We start from the raw sequence: 23,241 nt of genomic DNA, 5'->3' as shown, positions 1-23,241 counted from the left end.
TGTCTGATGACAACCATCCAAAAAGATAACAGCACGATTAAGAGAATTGTTTAAGGTTAACATCAGGAAATGGGTTAGCTCAATGTTGTAAAATCTGCAATTCAGCCCAAAACTAACGAAATGGTTTCTAGGCAGTTAAACACATGATTAATTAATTGGATCTATTAACTTTTACATACATTGTCACAAATGAAAAACTGCGTCAATAATTAAATGACACTAGCTTAATTGAACGTTCGATTTAAAATGGCTGCCTAAGTTGAACGCGATATCGTTTACGTGTTTACTTTAATAAAGACATTTATTTCAACCACCCTTCGGTATATTAACCAATTAAATGTTGAATTGGAAGTTTTTAAGCGAATTCTGACCGTAAACTCCTAATTAAATGACACTAACTTAATTGAACGTTCGATTTAAAATGGCGGCCTAAATTGAACGCTATCGTTTAAGTGTTTACTTTAATAAAGACATTTATTTCAACTACCCTTCGATACATTAAACGATTAAACATTGAATTGGAAGTTTTGAAGCTAATTCTGACCGTAAACTCGACTCGAGCAGCGAGGATTCCCATTCTCCGTTTCGAAACAGGATCTCGTCCATCATCTTGCTCGTGTCGATCGACTCATCGGAAATCGACTGCTTTGACCTGCGGTGAGTGTAACGCGTAAATTCTTCCGCCATCTTGCAGGGGTCCGTTCCAATAAGGAGAGGGCGGTTAGAAGGAGACTCGACACCCGAAAGCGAGCAAACATGTCTCGTCGGCGGACGAACACCTGACATTTTAAATAGTAGCGTCCATGGTGGTGAGTGGTCCTGCTAACATTTCAGACGTCAAAGGAACGACACCAGGTGGGAACATTTGCAATTTAGCACCGCGTTAGCATGTGGGCTAAAAATATCGTCCCTAATCGCCATTCAACGTCAAGCGACCATAGCGACGTTACGTGCTTTTCACCAACGTTACGTCTCAACAAAGTTGCTCTTTTCTTACAACCCCTTTCCACTATTTGAATCTTTTTAAATTGTTGTGACCCCCGAGCTTCTGTGATTGCATCCCTAAACGTCGAACGTTAATAACATTTATGTCTGTCCATATATTTCAGGTTCAAACTCACGATACAGAAGTCTCCTTGAAATTGCATTCACATTTAATTTCTCATAAACACGTTTCACATATCAATAATAGAATAGAATAGATCTTTATTTGTCATTGTCACCTGTACAACGAAATTTAAAAAGTGCCAACCGAGATAAGTCAAGTCAAGTCAAGTCAAGTCAAGTTTATTTGTATAGCCCTAAATCACAAGCAGTCTCAAAGGGCTTCACATAGACAGAAATTGACAATTATTCTCAAAGCATCCCCTGATCTTAAGCTCCCAAAAGGGCAAGGAAAAACTTAAAAACCCCTAGCAGGGGGAAAATGAGAAACCTTGAGAGGGGACCACAGATGGAAGGATCCCCCTTTCAGGATCACCAGGTTGAAATGGATGCAGAGAGGGCACAAATGATACAACATGAAAATCAATTAAATAAAAAGTGGATGTCCATGTCACAGCAGAGGGCTGCCGAAAGGAGCCCTCAATTGTCCTGGCAGTGCTCTTCGAGGAGGTTGAGCTGCAGTTCCCCTATCCTGAATTGGCCACGAGAATCCAGATAGCCGCTGTCAGCATGGGTACCACCTAACCACCTCCCCGGCCGGGGAGGGGGGAGGGAGGGGGTGTAGAGGGAGAGAAAACAAACTCCAGCCGAATCGGCCACTACAGGTTAGTTAAAGGCCATGTCATAGAAATGTGTCTTTAAACGTGTCTTAAATGTTTCTACTGAGGTAGCAGTCCTAATATCCATTGGTAGGGCATTCCAAAGCTCTGGAGCCCGAATAGAAAATGCTCTAGAGCCTGCAGACATTTTCTTAGCCCTCGGTGTCGCTAAAAGGGTAGCGTTTTGCGAACGAAGGTTACGAGACGGAACATAAGGAACAACTAGGTCGACGAGATATGAAGGCGCTAAGCCATGCAGCGATTTATAGGTTAATAGAAGAACCTTGAAGTCACATCTTAAATGGACCGGAAGCCAATGTAAGTTGGCTAGTATTGGGGTAATGTGATCAAATTTTCTTGTCCGAGAGAGCAGCCTTGCAGCGGCATTTTGTACTAACTGTAGACTTTTGATGCGGGACTTAGGAAGACCCGAAAATAGTACATTACAGTAGTCCAGGCGCGACGTGACGAACGCATGTATAATAGTTTCCGCATCACCGGTCGAGAGGATCGGACGAATCTTTGCAATATTACGAAGGTGAAAAAACGCAATTCTGGTTATATTCTTAATGTGCTTTTGAAAGGAGAGAGTTTGGTCAAATATTACCCCGAGATTAGTTACAGTATCGCTTTGAGTGATAGTACGGTTATCTATAGTTATAGCGGTTTCCTTGAATAAGTGTTGATAACGAGCTGGACCAATTATCAACATCTCAGTTTTATCTGGGTTAAGACGAAGGAAGTTGAGAGACATCCATTGCTTGATCTCCGCAAGGCACTTCTCAAGATTACAACAATCCCGCGGATCTGTCATCGATAACGGCATATATAATTGGGTGTCATCCGCATAGCATTGAAAACTAATATTATATTTACGTATTATGTCCCCAAGCGGAATCATATAAATATTAAAAAGAATTGGTCCGAGAACCGATCCCTGTGGGACACCACATGTAACATTATAGAGCTCCGAGGACGCATTGCCATGGACCACTCGGTGCGTCCTGTTTGATAGATAGGAATGGAACCAGCCTAGTGCTGACCCTGAAATACCAACACAACTTTTAAGACGCCCTAATAAAATATCGAAGTCTACAGTGTCGAAGGCAGCACTAAGATCGAGTAGTAACAGTACAGACGAAATGTTTGAATCCATAGCTACGAGGAGATCATTAGTCACTTTCGCAAGTGCTGTCTCAGTGGAATGATTAGCTCTAAAACCAGACTGAAAAGTGTCGTATCGATTATTGGCGACCATGTAATCAATAAGCTGCTGCGCTACTACTTTTTCAAGAAGTTTTGCTATGAATGGGAGGTTTGAAACTGGCCTATAATTACTGAGACAGTCCGGGTCAAGATTTGGTCGCTTAAGTAACGGTTTAATGATAGCGGTTTTAAAGGCTGTTGGCACTATCCCAGAGGAGACAGACAGATTGATTATATTTAAGACGGACGGTCCTAAAATTTGAAATAATTCTTTAAGTAGTTTGGCTGGAAGAGGGTCGAGTAAACATGTTGTTTGTTTAGCCGCACTAACAATTTGTGTAAGCCTTTCAAGAGACACGCTTTTAAAAGTTGAGAGGGTTGTTGCATGATCATCAGCGTTGGTAAACGGCGTGCTCGACCGAGCGATTGGAATGCTATTCTTGATCTCATCCCTAATGGATTCAATCTTTTGAGCAAAAAATTTCATGAACTCGTCAGCTGAGTGGAAGGAACTATCGGAGGTCGGCTGGCGCAGAGTCAGCTTTGCCACTGTATCAAATAGGTGTTTCGGATTGTTTTTATTGAGATTAATAACTTGCGAAAAATATCGAGTTTTTGCTAAGATAAGCGCATCTTTATATTTCAGGAGGCTATCCTGCCATGCCTGATGGAAAACCTCAAGTTTGGTTAGACGCCATCTGCGCTCATGCTTTCTACATAATTGCTTAAGCGTACGCGTTTCATCTGTGAACCATGGAGTAGGCACTCTACGGCGAGTTTTCAGACGTAACGGCGCCACAGAGTCAATGGCATTTAACAATGTCGCATTGAATTCATTCGTAAGATTATCAATAGAGTCGGCGTATGTGAGAAAATTAGTGCTTGCCGGCGACAGTATTTCAGATAGCGCAGTTGCAGTCATAGAGTTGAAATGACGGCTCCTATAATGCTGATTGCTCTCTTGTCTTTGACAAGGAACTATAATTTCAAACTTTATTAAGTAATGATCAGACAAAACAGTAGTGTATGGCAGTACTGCTATATTTGAGGTTGCAAGTCCTCGGGATAATACCAGATCTATGGTATTTCCATTCTTATGCGTTGCTGCCTGTACAGCTTGCGTAAAACCAAAGGTATCAGTTAAAGTCTGAAACGCCGAAGTAAGTGGCTCTGACGGTAAATTCATGTGGATGTTGAAATCGCCCATGATAATTATATTATCCGCATTGGTTACTAGATCAGCCACAAATTCTGAAAATTCATCCAGGAAGCCAGAGTAAGCCCCGGGTGGACGGTAAATAACAACAAGATAAAATGACGGTAAAGCGGTGGATCGGACAATGAGAACCTCAAATGTTTTAAATACGTTGATCGAACGAGGCCTAAAACTAAGCTCGGAATTCGAGATGAGGGCGACACCCCCACCCTTTTTTCGAGGACGCGCCACATGCGAGCTCACAAAATTTGGAGGCGAGGCCTCATTAAGCGGCATCAGTTCATTAGGTTTTAACCAGGTCTCGCAGAGACCAAAAGCGTTTAGATTATGTTCTGTGATGAGATCATTAACGAGAATGGCTTTCGTATGAAGCGATCTAATATTCATAAAACCAAGTTTAAGTGTAATTGGTCGATCCGGGTGCGTATTTATCGAAGGATATTTATACGAAATGCGAGTAAGATTGTGTTCTCTAAGCCTGACATCACCTCTCAAATGTTTGTTAGCGCGGTGGGCTGATACGACCGTGGGAATCTGATAGTAAATATTTGTTACACGTATAGAATTATCTGAAACCGGCACCGTTTCCTCAGCAAAACCGGTCGGGGTGGAGTGATTGGATTTGTCTACTACCCCAGTAGAAAGTGCGTTTATGTGTACTGTCGCACTATTCAAACTATCACGCTCTAGTCTACACAAGGAGCTATGTGCATGCTGGGAGTCTAGCCTAGCGCTAGTTAACTTTATCTTAACAGACTCCAAACCCATCCTGACAGGTGGTCTAATCACCTGTGACCCGGCCTGCTCTAAAGTGACCTGTCATGTGTGGCTCAAACAGTAATCTATATTCCTAGAAAGAGTGAAGGCGCCTTCACGGTTAGGGTGAAGGCCGTCCTTCCTCAGCAGGTCGGGGCGGCCCCAGAAGGAAGGCCAGTTATCTATGAAATACAGTCCCTGCTTCTTACAGAACCCAGCCATCCATCGATTAAGGGAGACTAATCTACTAAGCCTCTCATCAGTGCCTCTCCCAGGCAGGGGGCCAGAGACAAATACTCGATGCCGACTCATCTTTCTAGCGAGATCACAAGTCCTCGCTATGTTTCTCTTTGTGATCTCCGACTGCCTCATCCTAACATCATTGGAGCCGACGTGTATCACTATGTCCGAGTAGCTAGTGTTGATGGAACTACGCTGTTGACTAGACCTATTGCGAGTCAGCTCCCTAAGATTAGCTTCTATGTCGGGTGCTCTGCCCCCAGGAATACACATTACCGTGGCTGGATTTGTAAGCGTAATATTTCGGGTAATGGAGTCACCTATGACCAAAGTGCGAGGGCCAGTAGACCGAGATGACTTTGGACGGCTATGCGTCTTACCTGGCTCATCGCGATTAGCAAGCCGCTTGGGGCTAATGCTAACTGGGCTAGCAGGCTGACTACAGCCCGCGTCTGTATCCGCCACATCTACAGTTATCGCGCAATTCTGCTCTAACTGGCGGACACGTCCCTCTAGCAGGGACAACCTCTCTAAGAGAAGGGTGCAGTTGGTGCACGAAGCCACACAAACCTCTCGATCCGCAGCCATACTTTGTGTCCGATGATCGACGGCAGACAAACGGCCACGAAGCCTCCGCTCTCCCAGGCACTCCAACTGTGAAAAAAAAGATCGACAGTGTAATAAAAGATTCAAACTTACTTTAGAGTCAGGGAGATGAGTTCCACGCTGGAGAAAACAAAATCGTCCAAGCCTGAAAAGTATTGGGAGTCTGGCTGAGAAGGAAGAGGGCCACAATGTCTGGGAGGCCCAGACATTGGGCCTCCCAGACATTGTGGCCCCAGACATAAAAAAAAGAAGTTAATAATAATAATAATAATCAAAGAAAATGTCTTGTCTCATGGACTGCCTTTGATGTCATCAAAGTCAACCCGCAAATGTTGATCATCTGGACTCACAATAATGAACGTATGGCTACAGGCGAGGAGGATGGCGTCGGCAGCGGTCGGCATGTCCGATCTGTCGGATGAGATCCTTCTGTGCATCCTGCGCCACGTGCCCGTGTTTGACCTGCTCACCAACGTGGTGCCCGTCTGTCAACGGCTGCAAAGGCTCTGCCGCGACAAGAGTCTGCTGGCGCACGTATGCCTGTCTGAGGAGTACATGGTACGCACGTGCAAATAAGGGGCTGCTTTTTCGCTTAGCGACAAAACTAACATGGGAGCAATAGCATTTTCTGGGTCTTTTTCCTAACATTGCTCAGTGCTCTTTGCGCAGATGGACGACAAGATGGTCCGCCACACGCTGCGGCTGCTGTCCAATCAGGTGCAGTCCCTGAGCCTCAATGGCGTCTACTGGCTGAGCAGCGGCGTCATGGATTCGGTGGGGCGCTGCAAGGCGGTGACGCGTCTGGACGTGAGCGGGTGCCGGCTGACGGCGCCGCGCCTCTCCCGCCTCGTGGCCTCCTTACCCCTGCTGAGCTCTCTGGCCTTCGACGTGCAACCGGGCTTCCATGCCGGCAAGCTGGCCGGAGAGGCGGTGGACCGACTCAGCCGTCTGGCGGAGCTTCGGCAGACGCTGTTGACGCCCAGCTACGGCGTGGTGCCGTGCTGCACTCAGCTACGCAAGTAAGGAGTTCAAATGTCTTTTTCCAAATGACATATTCTCGTCATTGTGTTTGTGGGCCATCAGGCTGATGCTGCAATTCGACATCTCCGACGTGACCAGGGAGGGCTTTGGCGTCAGCTGCCATCTGATGGTGGGGCAGAGCAGCGTGCCGCACTACGAGCAGCTGGAGGAGTTCAGCGCCCGACTGGCTCCCGGAGAGGTTCCTTTCAATCCCACCAGTATTTTCACTTGACTTTGATTTTTAGTCCACGCAATAAAGATGAAAAGAGCACACTGTGCTCCTAAATGATGGCAATCGATTTCCTTCACCGTCTGTCCTCAGGTGAACCAGACGTTGCTTCTACTCTACCTGGCTGTGTTCAGCGTGCACGTTCCCGAGCGCCTCCGCGTTTTCCTGGTGTCCGTCCCCGGGCCCAACCCGACGCCCTGGCCCGCCGCCCCCTCGCTGGCCCAGAGCTTGGGCCTCCGTGGCGACCTGGAGGCGCTTCAGTTGCCCCGCTCTTGGCTGGACTCCTCGTCGCTGAAGCGGGCCCTGGAGGGCAACAGCCCCAGGCACCTGAGCTTTAGCCGCTGTCCTGCTCTGTGGCCACAGGTTCGACCCAAAAAAAGTGTTAGTGTTCGAGTCAACGTTGACTTATCAAGCTGCCTACTCGCAAGGTGTTCCAGTCTTTATTGGAGGGCGACGTGCGAGACGCCTCGCGTCTGCTGAGCCTCAACTTGAGCGGCATCAACCACGTGCCGTACACGGAGTGCCGCGGTGCCGAGGACCAGCTGCTCCCCGCCAACATGAGCCGACTGGCTTCCCGCTGCGTCAACCTGCGCCACTTGAACCTGATGCACACGCACTACCATCACCAGCACGCCGACCCCCCGCTGCCGGCCGGGCCCCATTTGTGCGCCAGCCTGGCTCAACTCCGCCACCTTCGCTCGCTCACCCTACCGGCCTGCGCCCTTTCGGACGGCGTCCAGGCGCATCACAGCGCCGCGCACAACTCGTCTCTGTTACTTCTACACGGCTTGAAGAAAGTCCCTCGAGTGGGCGTCCAGAACTACAAAGCGGGCGCGCAGACAGGGACCCAAGCTTGGTGTGGTGAGTAACGTGCTGCATCTATACTTTGACTGAAGCCACTGTTTTGTCGACTTGTCAAAGTAGTTCAAGAAAAACGTAATTGCAAGTCAAATCATTTGTGTCTAAAATCAACTTTTGCTATTGGAAAGAATGGAAATGTCATTAAGCCCTTCTAGCTACAACAAAACAAGAAAATATATTTCTCTTTTAAATAAGACAAATGGCTCTGTGCTTGACTTGAATCATTCTTTCACTTCCAGGGGAGACCACCTCAGGAATCAGCCAGCTGGCTGCCGAATGCCTCTGCCTGGAGACCTTAGAGCTCATCGGGCCGGGTTTCGTCTCGGCTCTTCCCCGCCTGGAGCCGTGCAGCCGGGCGAGCGTGGAGCCCCGCGGCATGTGCGCTTGGGCCCGGGGGGTGGGCGACGCCCACCTGGCCGCCCTGGCTGGCTTTGGCCGCTTGCACCGCCTGACGCTCGCCGGCCTGCCCGGCGTCCTTCGGGGCACGGGGCTGGCCCACCTGGTCACGCAGTGCAAGGACCTGCAGGTGTTGTCGCTGGCCAACATCGGCACGCTGAAAATCATGAACTACAACGCCTCCCTGCTGGAGGCACTTCGAAACTGCTCGCAGCTACGGGAACTCCGGTAACGTGGACGGCCCTCCAAGCTCCTTTCACTCAAGTCGGCTTCAAAAGTACCATTTCTGGCCCGTTGTATTTGTTGTGTTCAGGTTAGAGCAGCCCTACTTGAACGCCAACTTCACCTTCTTCGAGGCCCTCTCCTGCTGCTCGCGCCTGCAACGCTTCTGCCTCATCTCGCGCAACGGCTCCTTCGAGGCGGCGGCCGCCGTGTCCTTTGTGGAGCGCTGCGGCAGCGTGGTCATGTGCCACATGTTCACCGGCGGCACCTTGGTGGCCTGCCAGAATCTGCAGAAAACTCTTCTCGACAGGTGTGCACAAAAGCGCAGAGCTTTTAACAATTCATTTGGGCTTCACGTTTGATCGTTTGCAGGTTTTCTTCCAAGCGTCCAGGCCTATCTGCGGTCATTTACCCGATTCAGCACGAAGACCTGCCCTCCGTCATCAGAGACATCCCGCTCACCTTGTTGGACGGCACCACGTTGTTCCAGAGTCACGTGGCCCAGCCGCCACGTTTGTCACCATGGTGACGTGAATGCAATGACCGCCGACGGTGCTGCTGCTGCTGCTGCTGGTTTATGCTTGAAAAGACTGACTCGGCTTGCTTGTCCCGTTTTCCAGGATTTATTTTTATTTTGTCTTGTTATGCCTCAAATAGTTACATTTTTTTACGATGAGATTAGAGGGAGGCTTCTTTCAGAACTATCAGTTTTGACTCTTTTTAAGGGATAACTTGCCACTGTTTTATAAGTGCCAAATGAATTGTTTACAAACATACTGTATATTGGACCTACAATTCCAATAAATTATTTTTCAGAAATGACATTTTTTCCTTCACGGCAAAATGCATGATTAAAAGAATGTTTAAACATGATACTTTCAACAACTTGATTCCTTATTTTTACATTTTTATTTAATATTCCATTTTTAATTTTTGCTTTACTTAATTGTATATTACTTTTCCGAATTTAAATTAGATATAATAAAAGGTCGAATACGAAAACATATATGATTTTGTTTTTAAATAAACGTGATTGTAATCGAAAAAAAACCCAGCCTTACCTCCAATCAGTCGAATACAGATGCTATCGATCGACCCAGACAACTGATTAGAACGTGATAACTTTCAAACTTTTATTTACAAAAAAAACCCGTAATGCTTTACTACAGTATACATTTTACACGTCTACGGTGCGACAGCCGAGTGTTTATATTTGCTCGACTTTTTAAAATTCTTTATTCACGACTATCGACTTCTCGTCACTCGTCCGTAAAGCCTTATCAAATATGGCGGCGCGCTTGCCACGCTGAACCCGTGTTGTCAAACAAGAGAACATTGATTATATACCAATGATTCAATAGCTTCTTTGTATCCTGATCTTAATTCTAACCATGCTCTCGACTGTAGCAACTTTGTGCTACCGAAACGGGGCAACAAAGTCAGTGGTGATGGTCGCAAAGTTGTCCCGTCTAGCAGGGGTCACCAAGCGAACTGTATGCCCCGATGGAGCTCCACCATCACCCTTGGTGAGGCTCTTCCTCTCACGTCAGAGCATCAGACAGCTCTCCCTGTCCGTCCCCGCATGGCAGCAGGACGCCGAGATAGCCTCGCCACCCGAGGAGAACTTCGGCGATCTCTCCGCCGACATTTCTTCCCGGAGGTCGTTCAAGAAAGTCAGCCCGGAGATGTTGGACCTGAGCTTCCGAGAAGATGAAGACGACAAGAAGCCGGAGGAACCTTCACGCAGGCCCGGCAGGAGAAATACTACCTACTGGTACTTCTTACAGTGCAAGAAGCTCATTAAAGATGGGAAGGTTGGTATTGTTTGGACAAATCATTTTTAAATTCAGAAAAATGTGATTGTTCTAATCATTTTGGATCAGCAAATATAGCAGCAGATATTTTTTGGGGTGTGGCTGATCTCTGCAAGATGCAAATGTTTGTTTTGAGCTTGAGGAGGCGTTGGAGCTGTTTGAACACAACATGCTGGGTGGAGAGCGGCTGCAGCCGGAGGAGTACAACTTCAGCGTGCTCATCGGAGGCTGCGGGCGGGCCGGCCACCTCAAGAAGGCCTTCAAGCTCTACAACGACGTGAGGACGCCTCACCTCAATGAACACCTTCTTTATTCAACCAATTTCACTGGCTTTGTCGCAGCTGAAGAAGCGAGGTCTGGAGGCGTCGGACGCCACCTACACGGCTCTGTTCAACGCCTGTGCCGAGTCGCCGCACAGACGCGTGGCGACGGAGCAGGCGCTCAAGTTGGAACAGGAGGTGAGACGCAAGAACCTTACCCTCAGCGCGGCCACCTACCACGCCGTCCTCAAGATGCACGCGCTCAGCCGCAACCTGCACGCCTGCATCCACACGCTCAAGGTCTGTATCTGTCCTCGTTAGCATTAAGCTAGCTGCCAAACAAATTTTATGCTCCCATAGCTTAAAATATTGTTTGCAAACAAAAAAAATAAAATAGTTGTTCTGCTTTGTGTGTTTCCAGGAGATGCTGGATGTTGGTCACGCTGTCACCCAGGAGACGTTTCACTACTTGCTGATGGGATGCCTGAAGGACAAAGAGCAGGGATTCAGGCTAGCTTTGCAGGTCTTGAATTTTCTTCCCAACACTTTCCCAGATCCTCCAAAACTCTTTCTTAGAATGAAAGACTTTTTTTTTTGCTTTTCCCAGGTGTGGCGGCAGATGCTCAAGTCCGGCCTGGTCCCGGACGCCAAGAACTACAACCTGCTCTTGCGGACCGCAAGGGATTGCGGCATTGGTGACCCGGCGCTGGCCTCCAGGATCCTGCTCCAGTCCCACCCCGAGTCCCGCAAAGGAGTCGACGTCGACCTTCTGGAGCGTCAGCTGCTCGGCCAACCTGACGCCGACCGGACGCGAAACAACGTGGTGCCGCACGAACTGGCGGAAACCGCACTGGTGCCTGTTGACTTCACTCCAAACTTGCTGGACCTCCTGGAGGGAGAGGCCGGCGGCAGTGGCGTGGTTTCCTTCGGGGTGGTGGAAGGAGCGTCCGACAGACTGGCCCTGCTGGGCGGAGGCCGAGGTTTCCTGGACAAGATGGCGGCGGGCGGGCTGAAGCCAGACTTGCGGACTCTGACGCTGCTGGCGGACACCATGTCGCCTGGACTTGAGTCTTTAGAGATGCTCCTGAAGGTGGCCAAAGAGCACGGCATCAAGCCGGACGTTGCCTTTTTCAATTCGGTCATTCGCAGGGCTGCCAGAAGTGGAGACCTCGATGCAGCCAAGGTAAAAACCAAAGCCTCTAAAACCGGAAAGTCATCTCTGGTCTCTAACTTTGTGTGTCTGCAGGCCGTGTTGGGTGTCATGCGACAGCGCAACGTGAGCGTGGACGTGCAGACGTTTGGCAGCCTGGCGCTGGGATGCCAGAGGCAAAAGGAAGGACTTGAGCTGCTCACACACATGGAGGTGCCGAACGTTCTCATTAGCACCACTGCATGTGATCATTGACGTCTCGGCTGACCAACGGCTGGCTCCGTGTTGTTTGCCAGGAGGCGGGGTTAAAGCCCAACCCGCACGTGTTCTCCGCCCTTATTGGCCGAGCGGGTCGCCGTCTGGATTACGCTTACCTGAAAACGCTGCTGAAAAGCATGCGCGACAAGGGGGTGTGGCCTAACCAGGTCATCATTAAACAACTGGAGTTTGCCGCTCAGTATCCTCCCAACTACGACCAGGTAACCGCGGCGACCAATCACTCTTTCTTTCATGGGGAAATATGTGAAAATATGCCTGCCTCTCACTCTGTATAAAAAAAAAATCAAATGTACATTTGAATTGCTTTCCTCCCAGTACAAGTCCCGCAACAACTACTTGCTCCAGATCGACGGCTTCCGCGGTTACTACGAGCATTGGCTGCGGAGCATGCCGGCCCAAGGCGAGCAGGACCCGCAGTCGAAGGCGATGAGCCCGGCCTTTGTCAGAAATCAAGCCCAGATGATTGAAGGCCGGAAGAAGCAAAGAGCAGCGGCCAGGATCAAACTGAGCAGCAGGAAAAAAAACACCGCACCTTAGACATGGCTTTTGTATCTTATCGTGAAGGTTATTTTCAGAATAAAAACATGATCTAATTGTATTGGTGGCTTAGACATGGCTTTTGTATCTTATTGTGAATGTTATTTTCAGAATCAAAACAGGATTTAATTGGCATTCTCGTTTTATGCTATGGTCGGCAGATGGCGCTAACGCAACGCAATAGCTGCCAATCGGCGTTAAATCCCCCCAAAGAAGAAAAACCCGGAAGTGCATTTCGCAGCGGCGCGAAATAATTTAGAAAACAATCCCTTCGAAAGGTTGGTAAACACGGGTAAGAATGAAATGAATACACACGTCTGCTCAACTTTTATATTCCTCTATAAAGCAAGTGAAAATGAAATATTGGTTCTGTTTCGGTGTCGTGGCAGCCTTACTTGGAAAACGTTTCAACTTCGCCAATCAAAGTTATGGCATTTGTTTCAAATCTTACTTTGTCGTCATCGAGCGGAGAAAGATCGGGGATCCTCAAACTTTTTTTTTTTTTAGCAATCTTTTGACGGACTGCCAATAAAAATTAAAAAAAAAAACATCAAACTTTTTTTTTTTTTGCTCGGACCAATTTTACTGAGAGCAATCTTTTGACGGACTGCCAATAAGTAATAATAAATATGTCCAATAATGTGTTCTATATTTTCCCCTTTCTTTGTCAGTACATAAAAGGATCCTTAAAAAACATGGGATATTCTCTCCTGTCATCTTTTTGATTGCTTTCTCTCCACCATCAGGCAATTTAAAGATCTGACATTGTTCTCCCAGACTTTTGTGATGGGCACAGCCGCACACAACGACAGCGTCATCCTCGTCAGTGATGATGACGACGAAGACTTCGACCAGGACGCATCCCGCTATGACTCGTCGCTTATCATCATGGAGACGCAAGATGCGCCGCCGAAGAGTAAGCCAGCCTCCATTTTGCTCTTTGCGTGCCCCAAATAAGTGCAGTGCTTTGTGTCTTTTCTAGATTGTACACTGTCTCCCAGTAAATTGGACGAAGACTTGGTGGTCATCTTCTCCCGTCCGGCTGAGCTGTTGCCCCACGCACGCTTTGACTGCCCCAAGCATTCGTTTACGTGAGGCCTTTCATTTCTAGTCTACACAATTGACAATAAAGGTTGTGCGACAACAATAAGTCGCACAACGTGTCCAAACCGGCACGGGCGCCGGAATAAAAGGCGTTCCACAGATAAAGGGACCTCCGCTAAAGCCTCGGTCCGCTGCCCCCCAGAGCGACAGACGAGTCCGGAGAACCCGTGGCAGGAAACCGGCTGTTGTGCGGCCAATGCTTTTGCTACATCTGCGACAAATTGGCAAGCGAGGTACGGGTGATTCATTCCCGCTTGAGCAAACTTCACTTGACTTCTCAAGAGAAGTTCTCAAGGAATTGTGTGATGTGGTTGCAAGTGTGAAAGGTGGCAGCAGAGCGGCGCCTGCCACTGCAACAGCCACAAGAAAAGCGATTTGTGGAACCAGCTGAGGAACCACACACTACTGGGCCACCTGGCCGCCTTCAAGGTCACGCTGTCGGAGGCGGACGCCCATCTGCGCCAAGCAGGTGCGTGCTGACTTCAGCCTCTCCTTCCCCTACCTACCTGTCGACCGTCCTCACCGTGGAAACTCGTCCGCAGAGTCGGCGCTGCGGAGCTTCAAAGCCGAGCTCTGGGCTCAGATGATGTCGGCGTCCTCCATGGGCGACGGCGTCTCCTACGAGTGAGTGCCCCCGTAAACGCGGTGCCTCCTTCTCCGGCTAACGGCGCTTTTGTTTGTCCTCCCTCCCTTCCGCAGCTGCACGGCTGCCTTGCAGTACGTGTTGGATTTCGTGAACCAAGCCGAGCAACGCGATGCCCGGGCGGCGGCAATCATGAGGCTGGGGGCCGCTGATGACTTCCTTCAACTTTTTTACGCCAAAGGGTATGGATGGGGTTGGGTTCACTGGAGACTTGATCAGGGCACATTTGGTGTTCCTAATAAAGTGGAGTGGGTGTATGTGCGTTACAATCTTTTTTGTCTTTTTCCTCCCGCCTTCCGTGCAGGGTTTTCTGCCTGGCGTCGCCCTCCTCCACCCCCGCGAGCAGCAAATGGATGTTAATGCGCAGGTGCCCTTCCAAGTGTGTGTGTGTGTGCTTGCGTGTCATCCTCACATATGCGTGTGTGTGTGTGCGGCAGGTTGTTGTCTGCCCTGCAGAGGCAGCTGGTCATGGATGATTTCACGCCAGAGTTCCGACAAAAACTGCAGGATTTTTACAAGAATTTAACGTTTCCTCCTGAGCTCACACACATCAGGGACAGGTGTGTGTGTTTGTGATTTGCGGTTTGAAGTGTGTGTTTTTTACGGGTTTGTGTTTTGCCGCAGCTTGGATGTGCGGCCTTGGGACGACATCCTGCTGGCGTCCGTGTTGAGAGGACAGAACGTGGCCGGCGTGCGCACCACCCGAGGCACCAAGGACACGCTCTTTGAGGATTTCGATGTGGTTTTGCTCAGGGTGCAGCGACTAATGGACCAGAACAGGTACGCCCGGCAACCACAGCCCGGCCGGCTCCACTCGCTATTCATTTTTTTTCTCATGAAGGTTTCGAGAATTAAGGCGCTACCTTCAAGTTGTACGGACCAACTTGTTACGTGGGTGAGTGCGGCGCGGTGATGAAACCCCGCCCGCCACCGGGTGGCGCTGTGACATGCCCTTCTGTCTAGCACCCAGTGGGTGAAGGAGCTGGTTCCATTCTTCATGTGCATGGAAGGCAACTTCCACAACGCGCTGTTCAGCATCTTTAAGGCTGCCTCGCGCCTGACCTTGCACCACGTCCTCATGTACCTGCGCCTGCTGGACACGGCCACGGCGCCAAAGCTGTCCGTGGGTCCTACGGGGGAGCTCCATTTTGCAGACGACTGGCACGCCATCCAAGGTCAGCGAACCTGTCCCTCACCCCTCCCGTAAAAGTTTAACCCTTCTCTCCAATTCAGGCGCGGTACCGCTGGCGCGTGTAGCGCTGGTCCGCTTTGCCCTGAAGCTGCACGAGATCTGTCCGGCCGTCCGCATGAACGTAAGGCAGCTGCGAGCTCCAATTTTGTAAAAGCTCCAACAACTCCAAATGTCCTCCCTCGTACGTAGTCCGACTTTTGGCTCCGCTTGCTGAAGATGGTGCAGGTGACTCGGCAGGCGCCGGCCGGGCTCCGCCTACCCAGTCTGGCCTTCCTCAAAGTATGTGCACTTCTTTTCTTAACGGTCCCGCAAAGTCCTCCTTTAATTTTGCTTCTGGTTTTTGTTCCTTCCTCCTCTTCAACTAGGAAGCTGTACGCACGTCCCACTCCATTCTGGACGAGGAGTTTGGCGTCAATCTGCAGATCCCGCAGCAATTTGTGTCGGTACGTACGCACGCACGCACGCACTTTGTGGCCTTATTGACATCTCCGTCTTTCCTTTTCTGGATGCGCTGCTGGCAGACGTTCCCAGATCAAGCCATGTTGCTGCTGGTCAGCGCGGCCTTGGGTCGGATCATCCTCGCTCCTCCTCTGAGTCCCATCATCCCGCTTATCTGCACATTTCAGGTAGAAACGACGTTAGCATGTGCGGCTCACGGGCTAACTCGAGCTGCGCTTAGCACGTCAACTTGTTTTACTAGCGCTGAGCAGGTTTCTCCATTTTTGCCGAACTTCCGTTTGTACCGCAGAAGAACGTTTGGGCTCTGCACTGGTTTTGGAGGGACCTGTTGCCCAATGACCAGTACCGGGCGCTCCTTGTGCACAAGATCTATCCGGAGCTGGAGAACCCAGCAGGTGGGATCAACATCTGCCGACATTCCGATCTGGGCTCTGACTCGGCCTTTCTGGCTTTTTCCTTCCAGCAAAAGACTTTGATCGGTCCAGAAGCCAGGTTCTCTGGCCCGCTCCCATCGACTGGAACTAGTAAGTGAACCCTTGAGGCCCTTTTTGGCAGAACAAAGACGGTGACAAACGTTTTGCGGTGGAGTTTTTTGCAGCTGAAGGACTTCCTGCCGTTCCTGCTGTGCTTGAAGGGCCAAACGTGGCAGGCGCTGCAGATGTTCTTCCCAAAGTGCGGCCCCATCGCACAGCCCACGGCGTTCACCTTCCCGCTCTACCTCCGTCTGTTTGGCTCGGGTACGGTGCCCAGGACGAGCCTCGCACCCACGGGGGAACTCTGCGCGCTCGGCGACACCTGGGACTGCGTTCCAGGTGTGTGTGTCCGTCCGTCCGTCCATCCGTCCGTCCCCTCACCCTTCCGTCCTTCTACCCACGTGGGCCTACGTGTGTCCAGGTGCGTCAGCGCTGACACGTTTGAAGTTGGTGCACTTTGCTCTCACGTTCCTCCACGGCTCGCCGGCCTGCTACCACAGCGTAAGTTCCAATTGCTTTTACCTCTCTCTCCGGCGCCGCGGTCATTTTGTTTGACCTGTGTGTCTTTTCAGAGCCAATGTTGGATCAGTCTACTCAACATGGTCACGCTCACAAATTCCCTCAGCAGCATCCCAGAACCAAGTTCCGACTTCAAGCGAGTATGTTTTTGTCACCCTTTGTGTATTTGATGTTTGCGCGCGAGTGACGACCCGCCGCCGTTTCTTCCGGGCATCAGGAGGCCGTCGCATTTGCAGACTGCGTCCTGTTCTCCTACAGCGAAGGTCTCGCCACCCAATTGAAGATCCCGCAGAGCTTTTTGCCGGTACCGACACACGCGGCGGCGATTTCGGTGTTGCCGATGCACGTGTAATTCCCAGCGTGTGCGTGTTGTGGCAGTACTCGGATCAGGCCGCGTTGCTGCTGGTCACCAAAGGGTTGCGGCAGACCATCCTCCATCTCATGCCCGTCGTCCCCATTCTCAGCACCTTTGAGGTAATCCAATCCAAACGAGTCGGCTTTCGAGTCTTTCATGAACGCTCTCTGGATTTTTCAGAAGAGCCTTTGGGCTCTGCGCTGGTTCTGGACCCATTTGTCCGATGACGGCTTCAACGACGCCATCATGGAGAAGGTCCAGGAAGAGGTTTGGCAGACAACAGCAAACTCTTCTCTCCAGTCCATCCAGCACCTTCTGGATCCTTCCAGCACCGTGCTGGAACCTCTAAGCCACGTAGCGTGACCGCCACCGGGGGGCGCTGCAGGCCCCACAGCCAAACTGGCAATCCGAAAGAACCAAATGGAGATTGTATCGAATATTGTGTGTCTTTTGAATACTTGACTTGGATTGGACTTTATCAAGGTATACTGACACTTTGGCTCAGCATCTTTACACCTTTTGTGCCTTTTTATTTTTGGAATGTCACACACACATGCATGTCATATAATTTAAAATATAAACACGTCTGGCATTGAGCTTTTTCTGATTGTTTGAGCGCAGTTTTTATTTTTTTTGATTGCCGCCTTTTGCGAGTCTATGCAGCAGCGGTGTTTTTGTGCACGTGCAGCGCCACGTAGGAGAAACGCAGCGCCGGCGGTCCGCGAGCAGCGTGCTGACGCTTGATGAGCTCCGACAGGAAACGCATCACGCTCAGGTCGCCGTCATCCAGCCCGTCGTCTTTGTCTCCTCTCCGGGCGAAGGTGAAGAGCAGCGCCCGATTGGCCAGCGCCGTCAGGCCGCTCTGCACGTGCAGCGGGAAGGTGCCGGCGGGCACGGCCGAGCCCACCAGGGAGCCCGCTAGCCCACCCGAGTACAACTGGCAGCGTAGCGTCCTCTGGTCCAAGTCCAGCACGGCCAGGTAGCGACTGTAACGACTCAGCCAGCGAAGCGGGCCCGAGGACGGAGACCTGGATGTGGGATGAAGATGACCGAGGCGGAAATGAACAAAGCTTGAAGATTAAATAAGATTCCAAATCCGAGTTGGGCCGTGAAGAAAGCCGTACCTGTGGAATCCAATCAGCCGCCACGTGAGCAGGTCGCTCAGCTGGAGCGGTGCGCTCAAGCACGGCATCACGGCGCCGGCGGGAGCCGGCAGGAAGAGCGCCAGGGCGTCCACCGTCTTCCGCAGCTTGTCTCCGTCTCCCGAGAGCAGCACCAGAGGACGGCCGCTCAGCAGGCAGAAGACCACCTGCCGAGAGAAGGAGTTCTGCTTGACGAAGCGCTGCGCTCGCAGTCCCGCCTTGTCCGAGGAGAGCGTCCGGTGGGGCGCGTGCGTCCCGGCGCCGCCGTCCGACACCTCCGCCGGGGGATTGGGCAGCATTTGATAAGCGCTACCCGCTCCAGCGTCCTTTGCCGTAACGTCTCTTTTGTCATCTTTGATGGGCTCTTCTTCCTCGCTGATGGCGGCAAGGTCTTCGGCGATGATGGACTCGGTGGTGCTGAGGACCTCGATGCTGTCTTCGCTGTTGGTCCTCCCGGCGTAGACTCTAAGGCGCCGAGGTCCCGGGTCGGAGGCGGCCGCGAGAGACGAATCGAGTGAGGGGAGAGGCGCGGCCAGAGGATCGGACGAGGCAACCGGCGCAGCGGACGAGGCGAGTGTTTTGTAGGATCTCTCCGTGCCGATGACTTGGATGCTGTCTCCGCTGCTGGCGCTTCCCGTCATCTCTTCTTCTTTGGCCTCCACGGAGGACTGGGAGCTGGGCCGACTTCCTGTTTCCCGCGCAAGCGCTTCCTCTCCATCCTCCTCCTCTTCGTCATCGTCAGGCTGCTCGAAGAGGAAGTTGGTCAGGCTGAGCTTCCTGCTCAGCGCGCGCGTGATGCCGGCGCTCCGCAGGGCGGTGACGTCGCCGCGGAGGCGGACCTCCGTTTGCGCCAGCTGCTCCGTCATCAACGACAGGAAGTAGGCGCCGCAGAGTTCCTGCAATGGCTTCAGCCGACCTTCGGAGCCGGCCAGGTGGGCCGGCGGCGGTGGAGGAGGAGGCGGGATGGAGGTGGCGTCCGTGGAGACGTCGGCCGGCTCGTAGGGCAAGAAGTCGGGTTGCTTTCGCTTCCTGTTGGGGTAGGAAGTAACCTGGCGGAGGAGATCTTTGTGCGTGGCGATGGCTCGCTCCACCTCCTCCAGCTGCTCACCCGCGCCGCTCATGCTGTCATCTTGCAGCAGCGCCAAGCGTTTGTATCTAAAACAGATGAAAACGTTTCTTCAGAAAAGAAAAAGTTTGAAGTTCGTTTTGGACGTTCTTACTGAAGCTGGTGCAGCTTGCGGTGCAGCTCCAAGGAGAAGGTCTGCCGGTTTCCGGTCTTGAGGCTGTCGGCAGCCAGGCCAAATCCTGCCGACAGCCGTCCAAAGTTGTCCATGATCTTGGCCTGGCTTGAACACACGTAGGCCATGCAGAAGGGGCGCACCATACCGCGGGCCGACAGGTCCAGAAGGGTCATGTGGCGTGCGTAGGCAAAGACCCAGTCGGCCGAGTCCCCCAAGACCACCTCGGAGTCCTCGTTGAAGTTTAGCCGAGGCCCCGAGGAGGACGGGCCTCCCGGGCTTGACGCCTGGTAGTCCACAGACATGATACGCACAGAGAAGTGGTTCAGGTCCAGGGATCCCGACGCGCCCGCCTCGTCAGGTATGGTCATCACGGGCGTAGGCCCCACCTGGTGGACGTTGACAGTAGTGCATTACTACGCACCAAACGCCTTCTAATAAATAATAGCTTATTATTAAGCATGTTTCTTTTGATAGAATTATATTTTTATGGTTCAAATGTTTCAGAAATATATTCTTTACAAGCAATATACTCTATATTGTTTTTTTTCTGATTTATCAACTATCACAACACTTTTTTTTTCCGTCCAGAGAGTTATGGTATATCATTTCGGAAATAATGGACACAAATATATTTCATTTTATTACGATATAGTACATCTGAAACGTATTCTCCGAAAATTGATCGTGTTATTGAACTTTGGGAAAAGACTTTATATGCCGTTATTGACGTTTCCCCTTTCTATCGTGCAAATTGTAATCAGTCGTAACAATCAATAACGTGATCCATGCAATCCAGGCAAGTCAGGACGACTCATCATCACCGACCTCCTCGGAGAACTCGGCCACCAGCACGAAGTCCCTGTGAAAAGCGGCGGCGGAGCTCCACGGGTGCCCACCGCCGCTGGCGTCGGAGGGGAGCGGCGGGATGGAGAGCTCCTCGGGAAGAAGCCCCCTCGCCGTTCCGCGCTCTCCCTCCGCCTCGCTGTCGCCGAAGCCCTCCGGCCCGGTGAAAGGCAGAAGGTCCGGGGACGAGATCATCGGCGGAGCCCGGCGAAGATCGGGGCTTCTCCGGCCGACATCGGATCCCAACAGCTGACACCGAGAGTCATGTGACCGTCAGAGAAGTAGTCACACGCTTCCCGGGATTGACTTCCTCTTTTGGGGAGGAATAAAGGTCGCCTTAAGTCTTAGTCGCTCAAGTGTTACGACTGACGGTTGCGGTTTGCTAACTTTTGAGGACCAAAATGTTGCCAGACAAAATTGGCGCTGAGGTCAAGTGTGACGTGCTCGGACCCCCCCGCGGCTTCCGGTTTCAAAATTAAAAGCATGAGCAATCCCGGTGACATCCGCTCACGCTTCATAATAAAACGCGATATTTTGGAAAAGAGTTAACTTGGGATGGAGTTTTAAAATCGAGTTAGGGCTCTAAACTTAGTGACAGATAGTTTATATATGGGTAGTTTCTCAAAATAGTTTTGATAACCAATCAGATTTGCGACAGCTCACAGGTATCACGTTCGTGTCCTGATTGGATACGCACTAATTAGATACCTGGCAAACGGAAGCTGCTGTCCCGTTGGCGACTTGAACGAGCGAAAACGATCATTTGTGGAGATCTCGCTGGATGTTTATTTATTTATTTTTTCAACCCACAAGGTGGAGAAGTAATTGATCGCCATTTTCAAGACGGACATTTCGAGAAAAAGTGGCTATTGCGAGATTAGTCGTCCAGCTCCCGCGCTAGCTAACATGTGAGTAAAAAGCATTTTATTCTCCTTCTCTTATATTCACGTGATTTTCTTTGTTTATTATTAAATCAACATTTACGAAATAAAATGAACGCTTGATAGTTCTGCCCACTAGGCTCATTAGTGCACTGACTTCAGTGAAGGGACTGAATTGTTTTGCTTGAATCTATATGGAATTTGACATAAAGATGTGGAATCGTTTAAGTTTAGACCGAGTCGGACATTACTGAAGGCCAAGGCGTGAAATGAACGGCCCGCCACCTAGTGGGGAAAATTGCAAACAGTGTTGTGCGCTTTGTTACACCTGTTGCGATGGTGTCGATGCGCTGCACTCTATTTAGAGTGGACCCCCCGCCGCAAGCAAGCAAATGACTCACACTCATGGGGGTCAAATAGATTTAGAATCTGACTCCAACTCATCTTGTTTCTTTGAGTATGTAAATATTTTCAAACATGAGGGTCTTCATTTATGCCAGCGTCAAGTGATGGCCACAGTGCCCCACAAAGGAACTCCAGCCCAATTACAGCTGACATTCTTGACATTTGAATACAATAAGTTATCAAAAATGTCTGGCAACGTCTCGTCTTTTGCAGTTAAATATGAATAGCCCGAGCGGATTCGCAGTTTGGGGAGCACGACTGGTTTCCCCCCAAATGTTTTATCTTGCGCGTGGCCCGGGTTATTTCTGTCAATGTGTAACTAAAGATGTGAGCGAGCTTGAAGCAAAATGGCCGTGCGAAAGCAGCAAACAAACTGTGAGCAAGGTTTTGTGCTTTAATAGAGAAAAAGCAACAAGGCGGCCTCTGGCGCTCGTGAAGGAGGTCCGAATTTCCAATCTTCCTAAAATAGAGAAAAAGCAACAAGGCGGCCTCTGGCGCTCGTGAAGGAGGTCCAAATTTCCAATCTTCCTAAACTGCTTGAGGCTAACAAACAAAAGGTGTGAAATGCTGGCGGAAAAGAAGACCAAAAAAAAAACAAAAGACTAAGACAAGTGTTATTTGTACACCTCCGCTTTCCTTATGTACAAGCAGCTTTCCAAAGTATGTACATCTTCAGACAGTAACAGCTCTCCCGCTAGAAAACAAGTGGGGCCCCTCAGTGACGCCGCATTTTCACTTTGCGCGACGAGCTCTCGCGATGTTTGTCGTAGTCGGCCTCGCGCTTCCTGTAGTCGTCCGAAGACGAGCTGCGACGCCGTTGGCCGGACGACCGCCGGTTCTCCTCCTTGTCCATCTCCAGCATGCGCGGCCTGCGGCAAAAATGGCAGCGCGTTTCCCTCGGTTTCGAATTTCAAAAAAAAACATCACAAGATGCGGAAATCGAGCATCGGAACAATATTTGCCTCTGCAACGTCGCCGCTCGGCACCGCACGTACCTGTGAGCCGCGTCTGGGTCGGCCTTTCGATGCGAGCGCTTGGCTTTGAGGGGGGGCGGCCGCTCCACCGGGGCCGAACGTAAAGGGCTGTCGGAGTCCAGTCTGGGGGCGTCGGGTCTGGTTCTGAACGAAAACGTCAACATCGGGTCACGTTAGATGACAAACGGAGGCCTTCAAAAGTCCCACGTTGCGTAAGAGGTTCAAAGTTCCCACCCATTGGTCAATAATGAAGTGATGGAGCGATGCGTTTGGACTTACTTCCTCAGGATGATGACGGCTCGCCGCTCCTTGATGTCCTGAGGTCTGATGCAGTGCGTGATGTCATCAGCAGCGTAGCCGCTGAAAAGCAAACCTCCTGTTAGTTGTCAGTATTCATTCTAAACAGCAACATGGCAATCGAGCCCACTGCAAAGAATCAGAACTCCAAAGTTGAA

At 50.7% G+C, this 23,241-nt stretch overlaps 5 protein-coding genes and 2 long non-coding RNA genes across 13 annotated transcripts in view; 4 read left to right on the top strand and 3 right to left on the bottom strand.

The window, feature by feature from the left end:
• The first annotated feature begins 679 nt into the window (after positions 1-679).
• Positions 680-9,388, top strand: fbxl18 (F-box and leucine-rich repeat protein 18). Of its 3 annotated transcripts, none has more exons than XM_061274051.1 (9): positions 680-855; positions 6,160-6,345; positions 6,457-6,806; positions 6,871-7,006; positions 7,130-7,399; positions 7,465-7,897; positions 8,137-8,521; positions 8,607-8,825; positions 8,888-9,388. In XM_061274051.1, the coding sequence occupies exons 2-9, from the start codon at positions 6,169-6,171 to the stop codon at positions 9,042-9,044; spliced, it is 2,127 nt and encodes a 708-aa protein (XP_061130035.1). In that variant the 5' UTR covers positions 680-855; positions 6,160-6,168; the 3' UTR covers positions 9,045-9,388. The 3 variants fall into 3 exon arrangements, with proteins under 3 accessions (XP_061130035.1, XP_061130034.1, XP_061130033.1); XM_061274050.1 differs by having other exon boundaries at positions 686-809; positions 7,474-7,897; XM_061274049.1 differs by having other exon boundaries at positions 686-809.
• On the bottom strand, positions 1,262-5,982 carry LOC133151216 (uncharacterized). The gene is made up of 2 exons (XR_009713875.1): positions 5,752-5,982; positions 1,262-1,685 (listed from the first exon to the last, which is right to left on the bottom strand). It is a non-coding gene; the product is annotated as an uncharacterized LOC133151216 (long non-coding RNA).
• Positions 9,389-9,791: 403 nt separating the features above from the next.
• Positions 9,792-12,616, top strand: ptcd1 (pentatricopeptide repeat domain 1). The gene is made up of 8 exons (XM_061273855.1): positions 9,792-10,329; positions 10,466-10,606; positions 10,671-10,889; positions 11,011-11,112; positions 11,197-11,772; positions 11,836-11,952; positions 12,036-12,218; positions 12,334-12,616. Exons 1-8 carry the CDS (start codon positions 9,907-9,909, stop codon positions 12,553-12,555), a joined length of 1,983 nt encoding a protein of 660 aa, XP_061129839.1. The 5' UTR covers positions 9,792-9,906; the 3' UTR covers positions 12,556-12,616.
• A 125-nt stretch (positions 12,617-12,741) lies between these two features.
• Positions 12,742-17,902, top strand: zgc:112980 (uncharacterized protein LOC503706 homolog). Of its 3 annotated transcripts, none has more exons than XM_061273848.1 (24): positions 12,742-12,847; positions 13,333-13,471; positions 13,538-13,646; positions 13,802-13,892; positions 13,978-14,128; positions 14,202-14,283; positions 14,359-14,484; positions 14,607-14,669; positions 14,740-14,862; positions 14,927-15,082; positions 15,144-15,197; positions 15,266-15,477; positions 15,536-15,615; positions 15,684-15,773; positions 15,860-15,937; positions 16,016-16,120; positions 16,243-16,348; positions 16,417-16,477; positions 16,542-16,765; positions 16,848-16,927; positions 16,999-17,085; positions 17,163-17,249; positions 17,324-17,419; positions 17,481-17,902. In XM_061273848.1, exons 2-24 carry the CDS (start codon positions 13,342-13,344, stop codon positions 17,661-17,663), a joined length of 2,574 nt encoding a protein of 857 aa, XP_061129832.1. In that variant the 5' UTR covers positions 12,742-12,847; positions 13,333-13,341; the 3' UTR covers positions 17,664-17,902. The 3 variants fall into 3 exon arrangements, with proteins under 3 accessions (XP_061129832.1, XP_061129834.1, XP_061129833.1); XM_061273850.1 differs by having other exon boundaries at positions 12,752-12,833; XM_061273849.1 differs by having other exon boundaries at positions 12,752-12,847; positions 13,302-13,471.
• smcr8b (Smith-Magenis syndrome chromosome region, candidate 8b) lies at positions 17,803-20,942 on the bottom strand. 3 transcript variants are annotated; one of them, XM_061273853.1, is made up of 5 exons: positions 20,509-20,942; positions 19,829-20,069; positions 19,663-19,747; positions 18,425-19,597; positions 17,803-18,328 (listed from the first exon to the last, which is right to left on the bottom strand). In XM_061273853.1, exons 1-5 carry the CDS (start codon positions 20,719-20,721, stop codon positions 17,956-17,958), a joined length of 2,085 nt encoding a protein of 694 aa, XP_061129837.1. In that variant the 5' UTR covers positions 20,722-20,942; the 3' UTR covers positions 17,803-17,955. The 3 variants fall into 3 exon arrangements, with proteins under 3 accessions (XP_061129837.1, XP_061129838.1, XP_061129836.1); XM_061273854.1 differs by having other exon boundaries at positions 18,425-19,185; positions 19,282-19,597; positions 19,663-20,069; positions 20,509-20,941; XM_061273852.1 differs by having other exon boundaries at positions 19,663-20,069; positions 20,509-20,939.
• A 23-nt stretch (positions 20,943-20,965) lies between these two features.
• The window catches only part of LOC133151102 (uncharacterized), a 9,401-nt gene continuing 7,125 nt past the window's right edge, over positions 20,966-23,241 (top strand). Inside the window, exon 1 of the long non-coding RNA XR_009713858.1 lies at positions 20,966-21,434. This is a non-coding gene — a long non-coding RNA (uncharacterized LOC133151102). The remainder of the gene's footprint in view (positions 21,435-23,241) is intronic.
• alkbh5 (alkB homolog 5, RNA demethylase) overlaps positions 22,193-23,241 on the bottom strand; it is a 2,880-nt gene continuing 1,831 nt past the window's right edge. The window contains exons 2-4 of the mRNA XM_061273857.1: positions 23,066-23,146; positions 22,808-22,930; positions 22,193-22,681 (exon numbers count right to left, since the gene is read on the bottom strand). Coding sequence (XP_061129841.1) covers positions 22,528-22,681; positions 22,808-22,930; positions 23,066-23,146 — 358 coding nt within the window. The 3' untranslated portion in view covers positions 22,193-22,527. The remainder of the gene's footprint in view (positions 22,682-22,807; positions 22,931-23,065; positions 23,147-23,241) is intronic.

The sequence above is a fragment of the Syngnathus typhle genome, linkage group LG3 (assembly GCF_033458585.1).
Source record: "Syngnathus typhle isolate RoL2023-S1 ecotype Sweden linkage group LG3, RoL_Styp_1.0, whole genome shotgun sequence".
NCBI lineage: Eukaryota > Metazoa > Chordata > Actinopteri > Syngnathiformes > Syngnathidae > Syngnathus > Syngnathus typhle.
This window is presented reverse-complemented; position numbering and strand designations above follow the sequence as displayed.